Source organism: Hesperophylax consimilis, chromosome 16, assembly GCF_061612785.1.
Source record: "Hesperophylax consimilis isolate HC1 chromosome 16, BYU_Hcon_1.0, whole genome shotgun sequence".
Taxonomy (NCBI): Eukaryota; Metazoa; Arthropoda; class Insecta; order Trichoptera; family Limnephilidae; genus Hesperophylax; species Hesperophylax consimilis.
The window spans coordinates 19,395,013-19,412,807 of record NC_142851.1 but is presented as its reverse complement, the minus strand read 5'-3'; the positions used below and the strand labels follow the sequence as shown (position 1 = coordinate 19,412,807).

Sequence of the window (17,795 nt, the reverse complement as noted above, 5' to 3'; positions counted from 1 at the left end):
AGGACGGGTTGTTTCGGAGAATTTGAACAATTCATCAAATTTCAACGTTCATTTTCAAGTTCTGTGAAAGACTTATTCAAGTTCTGTTTTTATATCATTGTAGGCTAGTTGCTTGACAAAACTGAAATAAAAACAGAACTTGAAAAAGTCTTTCACAGAACTTGAAAATGAACGTTAAAATTTGATGAATTGTTCAGATTCTCCGAAACAACCCGTCCCAAGTGTTGTTTATGAGTTGTGTAAAATTCAAAACTCGTTTAGTAATAACGCCATTAAAGTGGAATAAATTTAAAAATGATTGGTTTATTATCCTTTATTAATACGACGGAGTTCCAAATGATACTATTATGTATTTTATCAAAGCGCAAAAGGCGAAGGCACATCCCCGTTTCTTGTGCACGGCTTTGTGTTTCGCGTCCATCGCGTGATAGTATATGTTTCTAAAACTGATCCATATTATACGATGTGAATAAGCTTAAAACAAAGTAAAATAATGCTTACCTATGGAATGTAATACGACAATTGGGTTTATTCTTTTTTTCACTTCTATTTTTACAAGTTTTCCTAGCGCAAGCCACCATTTTGCCGTGTTATTTCGTAAAATGAACTCGACCATAGCTTGACGCTAGTTCGCACAAGAATTATGACGTCATATTCTCAAGATTCACGGGAGGCCATACGCGAGCCCAGCCGGCTCCAATGGAACCGGTATGTGGAGTGGGGAATAATACGCTTTTGATCACTTAGGGCAGGTCTACTAATATTCATATGTCTATGGAATTGACTAATATTTTGAACACGTTTTTGACATTTTTTTGATAAATCAGCCTTCTCATTTTCCCCCGTACACCGGCCGGCCGATAAAAATCGGTTGGCAAAACCGGTGTGTCTGTCTTCGCGCCTGTATACCATTTCTAGGAGAAATATGTAATTAATTTAATCACTCAGTTATTTCTACATAAACTATGTTTTATTATAATCAATGCAAATGCACCCATATCAATAACAAATGAAACACCTCAGCACAGGTTCTTCAAGTGTGGTGTTCACGAAACACTATTATATTTAAATAAATTTAAGGAAATAACTTTTATATCGTAATTGAAATGATTTAACTATAACACCAACAAAAATAAAATAAAAAAACTAAAAAGTCTAAACAAAATTTAAAATAGGTCAAAATTTCCGCTTGCCGAGTTGCTTTGTTCCTTTCCCATAATTCGCGGCTCGGCTCGCATAAATTGTGTCCAATTTATATGTAGCATTATAGTGCAGAGAAGGTAAGGATATAGTTTTTAGGATATAGATCTTCCGCTGGTGCTAATATGTATGTTACTTAGGAATGTAAATATAGGTACGTCTGGACGAAAGCAGGTCTAATCTACATGAAAAAAGATGACTCTTCTCGACCTATATTAATAGACTCAGAACAAGCTATACCGAAGCTCTGACTACCTGCTCTTTATTCTGATTATCGTGATAAAACTACTGACTACCGCTTTATATCGCCATTTCATACTCTATTACATAACAGCACTATATTATATGAACACCTAGGTTTTTGCATAACTCCAATTTGTACTGGAACAATTTTAATCCTAATTTTAATTTTAACTTTAATTTTAATCTTTATTCTCTCTAGAATGGTAACTACACTTATTATAAGATTATTATTTGATTTATTAGTAATATTACTAATAATTCGGCAAAAGAGAACTCTAATCAACATATTTTATATAACCCAGATATTACTTATTTTTCATACTTATACTACTTTTTACTGTCTTTTGAAAGAAAAAATGCCACACACCAACTACATACGTTATTTATTTCCTGGATTTTATTTCAGATATTATTTCTTACTCATATATATTTTAATTTTCCTAATTACATCATTTTGTTTACAGTTTTGTCGCTACATATTTCGTACTACAAGTATTTATATGATAATAAAATACTGTTTTATAACTTTACCCAGAAAACAACAATTAATTTTTGAATTCTAATGGTAATAAACGATCTTCAACATGAAATCGATAGTATCTTAGTGCCAAATACTGAAATAATTTTTGAAAACATTTACAAAATTATGCAATTTAATTGGGAATCTAATAGGATTAATATTGTTCATCAAAATATTAGAACGATGGGAAACTTGGATGATTTTCTTATATTTTTGGAAGAAATAAAAGCTGTGGTAAAGTTCCATGTACTAATTCTCACTGAATGCAGGTTAAATGATTCATACATAGCCAAACAACTTTCAGGCTATAACGAATACCATACAACATCGCATATTAACCAAAATAGCGGAGTAGTAGTATATATCGACAACACATTAAATTCCTTAGTACAAGAAATAAACATAAATCAGTGTAATTGTTTAAAAATCAACATTAATGAAAATTTAGGTATCCTAGCTATCTACCGATCACCATCGTTCAATGACATCCAAGATTTCCTGGAAAATCTTATTGGTGAGGTAAAAAAAACTAAGGATTATGCACAATATGTACTGATCGGGGACATGAATATAAATACTATAGGAGAAGTATTGCATAGGCAGTCCGACGACTACTTATGTGCTATGGCTGAAAGTAACTTTATTTCCAATATTAATTCTCCAACTAGGGTACAAGGTAGCTCTAGCTCATGTTTGGATCATATATATACCAGAAATATAACAAATTCAAATGCATAATACAATCACTGATCATTACACCACTGCAATCAGTATCCCAAACTCAACACCCAAAAAACATAAAATTAATCACAAACAGATTATCGATTATGAGGCTTTATTAAATGATCTTAATAATAAAAATTGGGAATATGTTTATAAAGAGACTGAAGTTAACAATGCTCTAAACTATTTTATTAATGAAATCAATACATTCATAACAAAACACACAATAACTAAACGCATTCCATATAGTAAAATACATCTCACACCATGGATTACCAACGGCATTGTTAAATCTATACACAAAAGAAATCACCTTCATAAAATAGCTAAACGAGACCCATTGAACGATACTAAACAGCAAAACTATTACCGATACCGTAATATTTGCAAAACCGTTATTCGCAAATGTAAAGAGCGTTATTATAAATTCTTACTTGATAAGGATAATTCCAGCAAAAACATGTGGAATGTTGTCAGAGACATAACTAAAAGTAAAAGAAATACCAATGCATCTGTAACTGAATTAAATACCGGAAATTTGATTATAACTGACAATCAATCAATTGCATGTCATACTAATCAATATTTTGCATCTGTTGGATCAAATCTAGCAAAAAAAATTTATTAGAAACCCAGAAAACGGAAGACTCTTTAGCATCGACAATTGAAACAAAGGAACAATCTTTTTCATTTAATATTAAACCAACTACTGTAGAAGAGGTCTTAAAAATAATCAACGGCCTTAATACTACACATGCAAAGGGTCCAGATAGTCTAAATACACAAATACTAAAAAAAATTAAAAATCAGATTTCTGCTCCGCTATCATATATTTACAACTTAAGTTTTGCATCAGGAATATTTCCTGATCACTTCAAAAAATCAATAATTGTCCCAATTCACAAAAGTGGACCTAAATCTCTTGTAGAAAACTATAGGCCAATATCACTATTAAGCGCGATATCCAAAGTCATTGAAAAGCTTTTCAAAACTAGGTTAAACGAATATGTCGAGAAACATAACATTCTAAGTCCTAACCAATACGGCTTTCGGTCGGGTAAGGGAACGGATGATGCCATCGCATGTCTCACTGAAACTATTGCAGGGAATATGAACCATGGCAAGAAAACTATTGCCCTTTTCCTGGACCTGGCCAAGGCATTTGACACTATATCTCATAAAATTCTTTTACAGAGACTTAGAAATATAGGAATAAAGGGAAAAGCTTTTCAATGGATAGAAAGTTATATATCTAATAGATTTCAACAAACCAGAATTAACGAGGCTATTAGCACTTCACTAAAATACACTTTTGGGGTACCACAAGGAAGTACACTTGGGCCCCTTCTCTTTATTATATACATAAACGAACTTTGTAACCAACACATTGGTGGCAAAATTATCACGTTCGCTGACGATACAGTTATTTTGTTTGAAGGAGATGATTGGATAGAAACACACCACCTTGCGAACACAGGTATAAACAGAGTAAAACAGTGGCTAGACAGTAATTTGCTTACACTAAACATACATAAAACAAAATATCTCACATTTAGCGCTACCCTTGCAGGTCAACCCAAAACACCTCATCACCTCACAATACATAATATTAAGTGTAGCCTTGGAAATAATAACCATACTTGTAAATGCGAAACCCTTGAATGTGTTAAATCTATTAAATATTTAGGTATAATAGTGGATAACCATCTTAAATGGAAACAACAAATTGAAAACACAGCTAATAAAGTGCGCAAGCTTATTTATATATTTATAGCATTGCGGGAAATTATAAAAACTCAAGACATTAAAAAAATATACTACGGGCTCTGTAACTCCGTCATAACCTATGGTTGCATTGGATGGGGTGGAACAGGATTAACAATATTATACCCGCTACTGAAGGCACAGAAATCCATTCTACGCGTCATTATGAAGAAACCCTTCAGATACTCGAGCGACGCTCTCTTCAAGGAGTTTAATGTGCTTGATGTTCGACAGTGTTACATAAAAAAAATAACAATCTGCGTCCACAAAAATAAAAACAAAACGATAACAGTCGATCATAATCATCACACCAGAAGTAAGAGCAGAAACGACCTTTCTATTCCAACTAGCAATACTGCGGCTTATCAAAAAGTTTTCTCATACCTGGGACCAAAAATATACAACAAAATCCCCTCTCAATTTAAACTATGTGAATTATCAGCCTTCGGTACTAAAATTACTAAATGGTTATTAGACTTAGGTAGGACAGATTCCGAAAAATTATTAAAAAACGTAGTCTGAGTTGATTTCCTCGATTTTGTATTTTGTATTTACCTAAAAAATATTTTTTTATTTTTCTTTCTTACATTGATATATTATATTTTTATTTTATATTTTACATGTACCTATCTGGATTTTATTGTTCATTACTGCTAAATTGTATTTTCCTAAAAAAATATTTTCTTTCTTACATTTATATGTTATATTTTAATTTTATTTTATATTTTACATGTACCTACCTGGAATTATGTACACGCAACCTGCCAATTTGACTGTCCTAAAACGGGAAACTTCCTAGTTAGACAGTCAAAGCTTCCTTTTATATTTGTATATCTTGTATGTAATAAATGTAATAATAATAAATAAATAAAAATAAATAAACTTGTGTATATTGTCAAACAAATTTAGTAGCGGTCATTGAAGTAATCTTACGTCCCACAAAAACCGACCGGGAAAAACGGTGCTAGTTTTCTGACTTACCGATCTTCAAAAAATTTCAATTCGATATTTATCGTTCCTACACGAAACAACCCGATTGATTTCTTCTGTTACTACTGTACCTACTAGCATTTGATTCACCTGGCAAGGAAAAATACCTAGCCAATTTTTATACTTTCCAAGATATTAAGATAACCGAAACTTTGTAACTTTTGATCCTACCTACATATACATCGGACGTGATAGGGATATGTGTTTTTTATTGTATTTTGTATTTGATTGACCTGTCAATTCGCTGATGCCACATAATCTATTTTTGTTTGTCAACATCCGCGGTCCTTGTCTTGGAAAAAACATAATTTTTCCAAGAAATTAATTTGAGAACTCCCTCCCGAACATATACTGTCGTATAAATATATAAATCATTTTTATTCATATTTTTTTACCAAGTAGTTGATTATTTAATATCATTAACGTATCTTTTGTGTTGCCAATGTTAAAAATCATAAAATAAGTTTACTAGCACTGCCAGTAAGTAATATTATTATAATCCAAAATTTGCCTAAATTTTGTAGTGATTTCACTTTCTCCCGATTTTTTTTTCTCCCGTAATCTAGTAAAATTTCCCTAGACATAGCATCACTACAAAATTCATCGTCTACAAACATAAAATCTGGAGCTACCCACTCATCTTATAGTTGAAAAACGTTTTATAAAATTTGCAAACCGTTTTACTTAAGATATTTAATGGTAAGGTCCTACGTTTATTAATCTTAAATATAAATAACTTGCATCTCTGGGAATCCCTCTAGAAACATTTAAGATTTTAGTAATACGTACATCACAAATAATTAAAATGTGAGCGTCGCACAGTGCATTGAAGTGTATGGGGGAGAGGACAAAAATCATAAAACCGGTTATGCGTAGAATTAAAAAAAAAAATGCCGTTTTCTAAATCTGAGTCATTAGCATCATAGTTAGTTCGCACATATTAAAAATATACATAATTATACACAATTTAACACATTTCATAAATATTAATATTAGTATTTTTGTAAACTTTGATATATTTCTATATTTATTTATTTATAATTTTTTTTTCATAAAAAAATAAAGTTATTACATATAAAATACGATTTACATTAGTTTTCTATGTTAAAATATTTTTATACTACTCTTCCAAGGAAACATTAGCTTGTGGTTAGCAAAGGAGTGAACAGTACTTTATTGTAGTTATTGAGTAATTAATAATACGATAGTTACATGTATTATATTATGTTGTAGTAAGTACATTGCAGAGATAAAGTAGAAAAAAAATTACATAATTGGTAAGTGTGATATAAGCTCATGTATGGGATCTTAATCTAATCTGAATCCGAAGATTCTTGGTCGCTACTAAATTCTAAATCTTGATGTAGGTTTAGACTGGATGTGGCGGAAGGTTCGTCTACTTGTTTAATATACTTCTGAACCTCTCCATCCATTTTCATGCCTTTATTTGTAGTTATATTCCCTTTGGATGATAAGAGAGGTTCAGAAGTCAACAGCAATATTCTGATCAGGTCTGTGTTGGAGCTCTCTCTCGAGCATTTGCGGGTATGAGATAGTCGATTTTTTCTAACCTCCTTGTGTCTCGCCTCTAGCGCATCTTCGGATAAATGTCCTATTGGCAAGGAAAATGCGTCGATTATTTCACACCCGTGAAGTAGTACCTTGTGAACACTGCTAGTCATATAATACCAGCCATAAAGACTGATGTACATTTGTCGCGCCTCGTTTAACAATAATTTAAAACTATCGAGATTGATGTGGTAGACGCTTGCGAGCACTCTGAGAATTGTAGAAAATTTCACAATTAGTTCCTTTTCAATACCCGTAATTTCTGCGCTGAGGTCGGGGTTCAAGAAGAAACGCCTTGCTGTGTTGCCATTGTTTGTAGAGCCATATCCTGGCTTCGGTTTGTCTACTAACAAACCCATTTTTGATTTGAAGTCGGCTTGAATTTTTTGTTTATTGTTATCGACAATTTTTTTTTGCTCCTCCCCCCTAACTTGCCAGGATTTGACAGGTTGTCGGTAGGCTATGTGCAACATACACTAAAAAAATCGAATCCAACAGTGTAGGGTGGACAAACCGAATCGAAAGTTCTCAGTATTAGGTGGACGATTCAATACGTTTTCCGTATTCATCTCCTTTGGAGTTGCTCCACAGATTAGGCACTTAGACGTGCAGTTTGTACCGGATAATATGTTGCTCACACTACCATCCACCATAGTAAACAACATCTCGCAGTTAACACGACATCTTTGACCACTCTCGGTAGCTAGGTCACAAGCTTGCAGATTACTGATTTTCTCATTCATCTCCTCCTCCTCATTGCGCACAAGCTCTGCGTTTTCTTTTTGGAAAATAAACTTTACTGGTCTGCAGTAGAGTGTCGATAATGGTCTTGGATTTACCTAAACGTCTCGTTCAGAATCTAGATCAATCAATTTTAATGGCACCAATGCTATCAGAAACAAATATTCATCAGTGCTTGAAGCATCCGTGAATATTTGTTTAAACTGGCTGTGACCCGAACTGCCATCGAAACCCCATTTACATACAAGTTTTAAGTTATCGCTACCCTCCTCCAATGTAGCCAAATTGATAATACTCCGTGCAGTTAGTTGCAGAAGTTCTTGTAAATTAACTTCAGCTGAAGTTTCAGTGACTGTGATTAACGATGGCAGGAGAACATTCTTCGTTTTGTTAAGCTGGTAAAGACTTGGAAAGCAGTTTGGGTGCACAGCATTTACTGCAGCTCTTAACACGTTGTATTTACTTTCTGATAGATCTAGATCGAGATACAGGGCTAGTGCTTGATGAGGAGTTAGTGAAGACGTCCCATCCTTTTCTGGTGTACCCCTAGCCACATCCGCAGCAAACTGCAGCTCGTCTGATTTTCTTCCAGACACGAGCTCCAATACGCGCCTTTTTTTGGTCTTGAGCGAAGCTTCCTCGAATGGCTTGAGGGGTCTTCCGCGGGTACGACTTGGTCCAGGCTGATTGGTTATATCTTGTAGACCTTTTAAACCCAATGGTAACTGTATTTGTTGGTTTAGCCACGTCTCATTGCGTGCACGAAATTTCTCTCGATTGCGTGAAACGTCATTCAGCAAATTGTTGAATTTTAAACAAAAAACGTCTGCTGAAAGTCCTTATCTTGTCCCGATTTTCATCATCGACGTCAATAAAATTCATAAGCGAACATATTTTCTGAAAAACAGCCAGTTGTCTATCGGATTTTTCGCTTTCGAAGAACACTTCTGCGAGTTCGAAATTTTTGATAGAATTACCTCCGTCTGAAAAAAAAATCATAAAATCCTTAGTCGCGGACAGACGCAGCCAATTTTTTGGGACATGAAAATTTATTAGTTGACCATTAATAAATCGTAAAAACCACGAGGTGATATTTGGTGTTATTTTTTAAAATGCCTTCAAAGTTGAGTAACGCATTAATCAGGCGTGAAATTTAGGTGACAACTTTGAGGACACAATACAGAACAACTAAAGAAAAAAAAAATTAAATATAATTACATTGTACATACCTGTGCCAGTAGATTCCATTGTGTTTTGATAATAAAAACGTGGTATTTTTGTATAAACGATGCGTCTTACTCAAGTGCTAAAATGCAACTGATAATGTGATTAGCGCATCGCTGTCGGTAATCCCTAAGTTGAGGGCGCATAACTAGCCAATGACGTCATCAAAGTAATTAAGATTAATGTCATGGCAGTTATGACTCATCATCTTTACAATAGCAAAATTAAAATTCATAAATTCGAATGTCGATTTTTGTATTTTTGTCCAAGGGACAATGGATTGTGCGTCGGGGCAAATCCCCGTTATCAGGGTATTGTGCATGGTATTGTGTCACCTTAATATTCTAGAACGCCATGTGTCAGCACGGGTCGTGCGAAGTTTTTTTACTTCAACGGTATTGTGTCGGCGGTTACTTAGCGTAAAGATGTTTACAATATAAGTTTTTTTTCGCGGACCGGGGGTTTGGGACCATTGCCGTACGCCACGACGCGACGTAAAACAGATTGGCTATGGTGTACATACTACATTGGTACTTCTTAGAACTCGTGGTGTATAACAAAACTCTGTCTATATCTTTAAAGAAAATATTGATTGTAATATATATTCGTGAAATCAATATCACTTGAGATGACTGTATTTACAATTGCATTTTGGGTAGATCTGTGTCTGTGTTTGGTAACTATAGTATTCTCTTTATGTCTGTCCTTGTATATATGGTATCGGTATAACTTCAGCTACTGGAAGAGCAAGGGTGTTCCCGGTCCACAACCAAATTTCCCCTTTGGCAATATAAAACAAACATCATTGGGAAAAATACACTTTGGAGAAGAAATCGCAAAAATCTATGAAGAATGGAAACAGCACCCATTCGTCGGGGTGTATTTCCTGTATAATGAAGCTCTTATTGTCAACGATTTGGATTTGATAAAATCCTTTTTGGTGAAAGACTTTTCACACTTTTCGGATCATGGTATGGAATTTGACGTAAAAGTGAACCCCTTAATAGCAGCATTGTTTCATCTAAAGGGTAGTCAATGGAAGAGGTTGCGGACCCAAATGACACCACTATTCACCTCCAGCCAGACGAGGCGCATGTTTGAAACTATATCTACCTGCGGAACGGAGATGGGGAAGTATCTAGACAAAGTGGCGGCTATTGGAGGAGCAATAGATGCAAAAGACATCATGAGTAAATTCTCCTCCGATGTCATCATCTCCACTGGTTTTGGTGTGGACAGTAATAGCTTCATTTCTAATAGTCCGTTTGTAGAGTACTCTAGAGTGGGGAGATTAATATTCGAGTCAACGCTCAAGCAAAAGATAATACAAACCTGCAGCTTTTTCGTTCCAAGTTTCGTCAAACTCTTTCGCGGTAGGATGCTGAGTAAAGAAATTACAGATTTCTTTTCTGAAAATATTAAAAAAACAGTTAAGTTCAGGGAGGAAAATAATCTCGAACGAAAGGACCTCATGCAATTGCTGATACGGTTGAAAAATAATCAGTCTGTTGGAAACATTAACAACGACGATGGTAAGATATTTAAATATGTTGGAATAGGTATTTACATTATTTGTATTCGCTTTAGCCTTTTTGTTTCAAGATATACTAGTATATTTATACCATATTTTACAATATCATTTACAAACTTTTTGACTCGTTCTAGCGAGAAAGATACCATCGGTGCCGTTTCTTGAGCTATGGATGATGGATAACAAATAATTATAAGCAATAATTAGTCGCCTGAAATATTAATACAAATTGAAAATATCTGCCGAGTAAAAATAAATGCCGCCAACGGGAATTGAACCCGTGCCTTCTGATGTCTGGTCAGGTGCTCCGTAACCACTGAGCTATTTCGGCTTATTTCCAACACACCAAATGATTCAATATGTACTAGTACCGCAATTAACAATTACTGCTTATTATATTTTTTCCACCTGTAAACAACCAACTTTATTTTTGTAGAAAAGGCTTTGTTAGTGTTAAATTTCTCACTAGATCCCGTTGGCGGTATTTATTTTTACTCGTATTAATATTTCAGGCAACTAATTATTGTTATTTTTCGGAATAACTTATTGAGTAAAACCTCAAATTATAATATTTAAATATTGAAGACAATATTAGTGATTTTTAAACGCAAATCTGAGACATATGTCCATATGTATATGTCATATATTCCATACATATGTCCCAGATGTGACCGTTTCCTTTTCTGATTTTTCTGTCTCAGATTTGCGTTTAAAAATCACTAATATTGTCTTCAATATTTAAACTAATTATTGCTTATAATTATTTGTTATCCTTTATACTTTGCATAAAACCTTGTCTTACAAACATTAGTTTATCATTAAAAAATAATAATGGATGATGAAACCTATGAATCCAGATAATCATCCTTCTTTTTAACCTTTAATTTCCTTTACATTCCCAAATGAGGGAAGCATATAATATTAGCTAATCTTGTATTCAGAGAGCAAGGCAAAAGACGAAGCCCCCACTCTCTCACTGGACGAGCTGTGCGCCCAGGCATTCGGGTTCTACATCGCCGCCTACGAAACCACCTCCAGTACTCTGACCTACCTGCTTTACCACGTGGCCAGGCACCCCGAGATACAGAAGAGGCTGCACCAGGAGCTAGACCAGGTCTTTCAGGAACACCCCGGGGAGGTCCAATACGCGTCCATGATGAAGCTGACTTACATGACGCAGGTTATCAAAGGTAATCGTTCTACATCGTATCGTATTTAATTACCAATAGAAGACCGGTCGGTGGTTGAGTTGACATCGCATTTGGGTCCCACCCAAGCATAGTGTGTTCAATTCCTCGGCTGGCTAAGTCCTCCTCACAACACAAGCAACATTTTCCGCTTACTGTGGTGGTAGTAGAAGATTTCCAAATATTGTCAGGTTATTCGTAATCCGGGAATAATGTATCAAAACCAAGTAAAATTAATATATAATTTTGACGAAAATCCGCAAAATCTCTTCACCTTCAAAAAACATCACTAGAGACTAGGGGATATTACTTAATTATTTAAATTATTAATTCTCCTTTTCACTCTACATATAGTAAAACTAGGCACTGAAAATCCATTAAAACAAGTTTCACAAGGTGATCCAATTCAAGTTTCCAAATGTTTAATTATGAAAAACACACAAACTGTAACATTATCACATTTTTTTTATCGAATATTAAATAATTTACGAAAATGATGTCAAGCAGATGGCCGCCTCTGAACCTTCTGCAGCAGTTGATTCTAGACTTTTTCATAAGTTCGGGGACTACCTCGGCTATAACTTGGCAGACGTTAGTTTTAGGTGCTACATTGTTGCAGGTTTGTTGGCGTAGACGCGACTCTTCAGAAAACTCCACAAAAATATCCAATGGCGTTAGATTGCATGACATTGGCTTATTATTCAACTATCCGCTCAGTAGGACGATTATGTTAGATTGCATGACATTGGCTTATTATTCAACTATCCGCTCAGTAGGACGATTATGTTAGATTGCATGACATTGGCTTATTATTCAACTATCCGCTCAATAGGACGATTATGTTAGATTGCATGACATTGGCTTATTATTCAACTATCCGCTCAGTAGGATGATTAAGTTAGATTGCATGACATTGGCTCATTGTTCAACTATCCGTGCAGTTGGACGATTCCATTAGTTCGCATGATATTGGCTCATTGCTCAACTATCCACTCAATAGGACGATTAAGTTAGATCTCATGACATTGGCTCATTGTTCAACTATCCGCTCAGTAGGACGATTAAATAGACCATAATCTTCCCGTAACCGTCGACACACTGTTTGTACAGAATTGTTTTTGCTGTAGATTACGGGTTGTTTCAGGAAATTTGAACAATTCATCAAATTTCAAAGTTGATTTTCTAGTTCTGTGAAGGTTCTATTCATTTAAATTGTGTGAATCAACAAGAAAATAATGATATAAAAACAGAACTTAAATAGATCCTTCACAGAACTTGAAAATCATCTTTTAAATTTGATGATTTGTTCAAATTCAGCGAAATAACCCGTCCTAATTGAACAATTTTAACGCGTTGAGCGGTAGTCAAATGATTCATTCAGTAAATGTATTAAACACATGCCATTAACGACAGCTATCTAATTTAGTGTTGCTAATATAGTAAACTCGAACTGGGTCACTCTTTATTTAACCAAATATAAAATTTGAACATTCCGTTTTTAAAAAACGTGTTATTTTTGCTAGAGCTATTTATTATGTATCGCTGAAAAGATAATGTGCATGGTTTTTTTGTAACTTAAAAGATATAAATTTTTAATAATTACTATTTATATTTACGAGAAAAAAGTCTATTCATGCTAGAAGGCTTTGTGCGTCTTCAATTTAATCCATATATAAACTTCCTTTTTTAATAGAAAAATTCCTTTAATCTACTTTTTATAGAGGGCCTTCGTCTGAACCCTGTGTTTCCCACCATGTTTCGGCTTTGCACCAAGCGGTACGTGATCCCTGGAACAGATGTGGTGATAGAGAAAGGCACTCCGGTTATCATCCCGGTGCTTGGGATCCAGAGGGACCCAGCCTTCTATCCGGATCCCGAGAAGTTTGATCCCGACAGGTTTTCGGCTGAAAATTTATCTGCCAGATATCCTTATTCATTTCTGACTTTTGGGGAAGGTCCTAGAATTTGCATTGGTAAATAAACTTATTTTAATCCTTTTTACTATTGCAAAACATAATATGATTTAATTAATCAAAATCAAAGGTTAATTTTGGAAGTCCGCCAAAACGAACTAAATCTAGCGACGTCATACGTACCTCGGTCTTGTCGTCAATACATCCATTTTGGCATGAAGTCATCAAATTCCAAAATAAACATTTATCTAGAATTCAATAAAACATGAATTCTTTTGCAGTCATTTGTACATTGAAGTGTCAGGTCCATCCGGCCAAAATTACCAGTAATTTTAATGCACGAGGCCAACCGACTGGTGAGGAAGCGGTCTAAGTTCTGTCAGAACCCGCCACAAGGGCTCTTCTGGTTTAATCATTTAAATGACGATATATCAATTCTACGTATAATAGTTTTACATTATAAAATAACTAAAAAATTATATCACAATATTTTTCACTGGATTTCCTTATTATGAATACCTAATTATCATTATCGTTAACTCTACATTAGTGAGGTGAAAATCTGACTCCATTTGTGAGATGGGGTTGAGAAACCCATAACCTGGAAATTTGTTAACTTTTCGTAAATATTATTAGAAAGAATTTTTTGAAAAAAAAACATAATTCACCTTATGTTTTTTTTTCAAAAAATCTTTCATGTGTCTGTGAAAGGTAGAGGAAATGGCACACAAAACTCAAACCATCTCAAAGATATTTGCAATTATTTTGTTGCATTAAACGAATCAAGCTTCGACACCATCACATGTACGCTTCGGAACAAACGTTCCACGCGCCGCTTCAGGCTGCTTCGCAGAAAAGACCCACAATGGACTGGGCAAATCGTCATACTGTATATACATTGGTAAATAACATAATTCCTGGTTCAGCTCGCGCTTCGGTTCGCAAATTTATACGAAGCATTACCTTATTTAAGCGAACCAGTCTTCAAGGCGGCGGCCTGAAGCAACGTGTGGAAGGCTCGTTCCGAAGCGTAGGTACGCATTGGAGAGCCTAATGACTTAGCTCTTATGTTTTCTACTTTACGTCTTGGCATGATTATTTTAACATTGTTATCGTTAATTGGCTGTTACCAGTAATAATTTTATTACTGCACAAATCAGGCTGTGACAAGATGCAAAGCATTGGCTTGCGACAGATCTCTTAAATTATGTTTTTTAAGATATCCCTTTTCTTGGAGTGTTTTCTCATACACCACATTGTTGTTTGCAGGGCTCCGAGTTGCTATGATAGAAATGCACATAGCTTTAATTGCAGTGTTAAGATCCTTCAAGGTGACTCCAGCTGATGACAAGCCTCTTCAAATCAGCAACAAGACGTTTATCATGATACCAAAGGACGTCAACATAAAGCTTGAAAAGAGATTTTGAAGCGCATTAAAAAACCTTCACACAATAATTTACTATCTAGTTCGGCTTTTATCGGTCCGAGACTTGCTGTACTCAGTAAAGAATGAGCTGGACAACACGTCATCGATAACACATATGATGTAATAACAATATGCTAATAATAACTTATAAATATGCTTATCATGGACTTAGGGAGAGTCGAGAGCGGACATATGCTAACTTACAGATAAACAACAAATGTTTAGTGTATTCATTTAATTATTTAATATTTTTTTAGTTAAAAAATAATTTTTCACATACTTTCTTACACATCATAGAAACAGTGAAAAAAATAAGATGGTTACCTAACTTATCTTTTGTATTGTAAATATGAAAGTAATTTCCACAATGTTATGAATTTATTAATCTTACATAAAAAGTAATTTCTCCCATGTTATGAATTTTTTTGTTATTTTATTTTTGGCAAAACTTAATGAGTAAAACCTCAAATTGTAGTATTTAATTATTGGAGACAGTCAAAGCTTCATTATTCTGTAATTGTATTTTTTTAGGAATAAATATAAATAAACCTAAAATCGAAATGACTTTTCCTCCTCTAAAGTTATGTATTTTGAAAATTAGATTATTATCATAATTCGGAATACCAGCCTGTTACTGATAAAAGTGATAAATAAGAAATGCCCTAACATGAAGTGAACAGAAATATGCGACACGCGTCCCCGGTGTAAGGTTAAAATTTCCCTAGTAAATACTCTAACATAATGTAGGAATCTTAACGCTGTAAGTGATGAAGGCGTCTACAAAAATATTCGGCACGTGGGCCTGTGTATTGGATGGACCTACGGTCGAATTTGCCCTAGCAGGCCTAGGAAATTTAATTTTCATTTTATTTAACATATTTTGTATGTACGCTCGTCTCATCTCGTATATCAAACATGTTGAATATTTGGCCAGTGTCAATCATTCTATATTTTGAATGTATGATTATAATAGTTTTCTGTGTAATTCCATACGACCTGAGTTTGTTGAGTTTGTTGCTGAGTTTGTTGTTGAGTTTTTTTGCTGAGTTTGTTGCTCATCTCCAAGCAATTATACCGTATTCTTTAATGGATTAGCAAAGAGCACAATATATTGTTTTAGTTTAAATATGTTTCTCATGTTCATGTTCATGAGTATTGTTTTGAGAAGTTTATTTGTGATATGTTTGTCTTCTTGTTGTTTTGTCACTTTTCATTTTTTAATAATTTCCTGACGAAGAAATCATTGGTTTCAAAACATATTATATATTTTCAAAACAAGCTATCTGCATATTTATAGTATCTTATTTTTCAACTTAAAATGAAACCACAAGAATAATTTTAATTGATTCACCCTACTACTCACTAACTATAAGATTACATCAGAAGATAGCTTATTTAACGTTGGTATTTATTTTTATTGTTATAGGTACTCGTTATTGTGATTCTCATATAATGTTATAGGTACTCGTTAGATATTTAGGTAAATCAGATAAATATTAGCTATTTACGACTTCTTTCATAAATTTGTAGAAATATCTCAATGATTAGATTAAGTGCTATTTGAACCTAGAAATGTCATGTTATTGGTATTCATAAAATTTCGATTGGTACATTGTACCCGAACCTACAGAGTGTTCTGTTTAAGACCGTCGTCCCGCGGGCCGGTAAGCAATCGACTTAAACCGAGTGCCGTCAGACCTACGCAGTAAATTAAGTTCGCAATAGTAAGGGAACGTTCAGTGTGGAACATTTCTGCGCAGTGTCTTACAGAATTTGGTTTATGTCGATTGCTTACCGACCCGTGGACGATGGGCTTAAGGCGATGCACTACGTTGTGTAATATTTTGAATTGAGCCGCTATCAATAACACAACTTACGTAGATGGCGATAAGGCTTAAATTCCCGCTTAACACAATCAACCTTTTTTGATTTATGCAAGAAAAAAACATGGCCAAAAAGTGCCTTTTATTTTATTTTGTGGATGTTCAGGCACAAATATTTAAATGTTTTTCGATCATTTTATAAATAACATAATTTGCCATATTATACAATAAAACCATAACCGAAAATGGGTTCGTAAGTAGGAGATTTTGAACTTTAAAGCAGTTTTCATAGGCCTTTACATAATTTTTTCTGGGCTTATAAAAAGACTTATCTAAAAAATACTCGATTATTTCAAAGGACAGGATTTATTTTACTCGCAGTATTTAATTAAAGCATCTGAAAAATTTCTAGGCGACTAAATTTTCAAAACAAAAACTCGTGATTTTGCATTACTACGTAGTGCATCGCCTTAATGAAGAATGTAGATGCGTACATTTCATAATATATCTTTATTTGAAGTCAGATTTTTTAATGAATATTAATTTGGTATCAAATACGTATATTTAGTCTATTAACTGTAGGTTATTATATAGATGGCCTCCGTGGGGCAGGGCTCCCGACTAGCAATCCAGAGGTCTCCGATTAAGCCAAATATATATATTTTTTTTTAATCATATAAAATAATATAATTGCCACACATTCTAGAGTGGAAGATACTTTCAGTTTAGCCTCGGTGTAAGAACACCATTCAGAATTGAAACGTGGTTTGAAATCGCTTTAGACGTGTTTGGTCACCAGATCTTAATAGCCAGGTACTTCCCGGCCTTCCTCTTTCCCATCTTCTTACCCTCCCAACTACCTTCAGAAATTGTTTGTTCTACTAATGCTTGTATTTCATAATCCACACGTTTTCGATTCAAGATAAGAGAAGCGTGGTACT

At 34.3% G+C, this 17,795-nt stretch overlaps 1 protein-coding gene across 1 annotated transcript; it reads left to right on the top strand.

Moving 5' to 3' along the window:
• The first annotated feature begins 9,581 nt into the window (after positions 1-9,581).
• On the top strand, positions 9,582-17,704 carry LOC149416842 (putative cytochrome P450 6a14). Its single transcript, XM_089641003.1, has 4 exons — positions 9,582-10,506; positions 11,447-11,695; positions 13,414-13,665; positions 14,875-17,704. Exons 1-4 carry the CDS (start codon positions 9,603-9,605, stop codon positions 15,030-15,032), a joined length of 1,563 nt encoding a protein of 520 aa, XP_089497129.1. The 5' UTR covers positions 9,582-9,602; the 3' UTR covers positions 15,033-17,704.
• The last annotated feature ends 91 nt before the right edge of the window (positions 17,705-17,795 follow it).

Coding starts and splice junctions, on each gene's coding strand:
- LOC149416842 (XM_089641003.1), top strand. CDS start 9,603: ATGACTGTATTTACAATTGCATTTTGGGTAGATCTGTGTCTGTGTTTG. Junction 11,696..13,413: donor CATGACGCAGGTTATCAAAG/GTAATCGTTCTA, acceptor TACTTTTTATAG/AGGGCCTTCGTCTGAACCCT. Junction 13,666..14,874: donor AGGTCCTAGAATTTGCATTG/GTAAATAAACTT, acceptor TGTTGTTTGCAG/GGCTCCGAGTTGCTATGATA.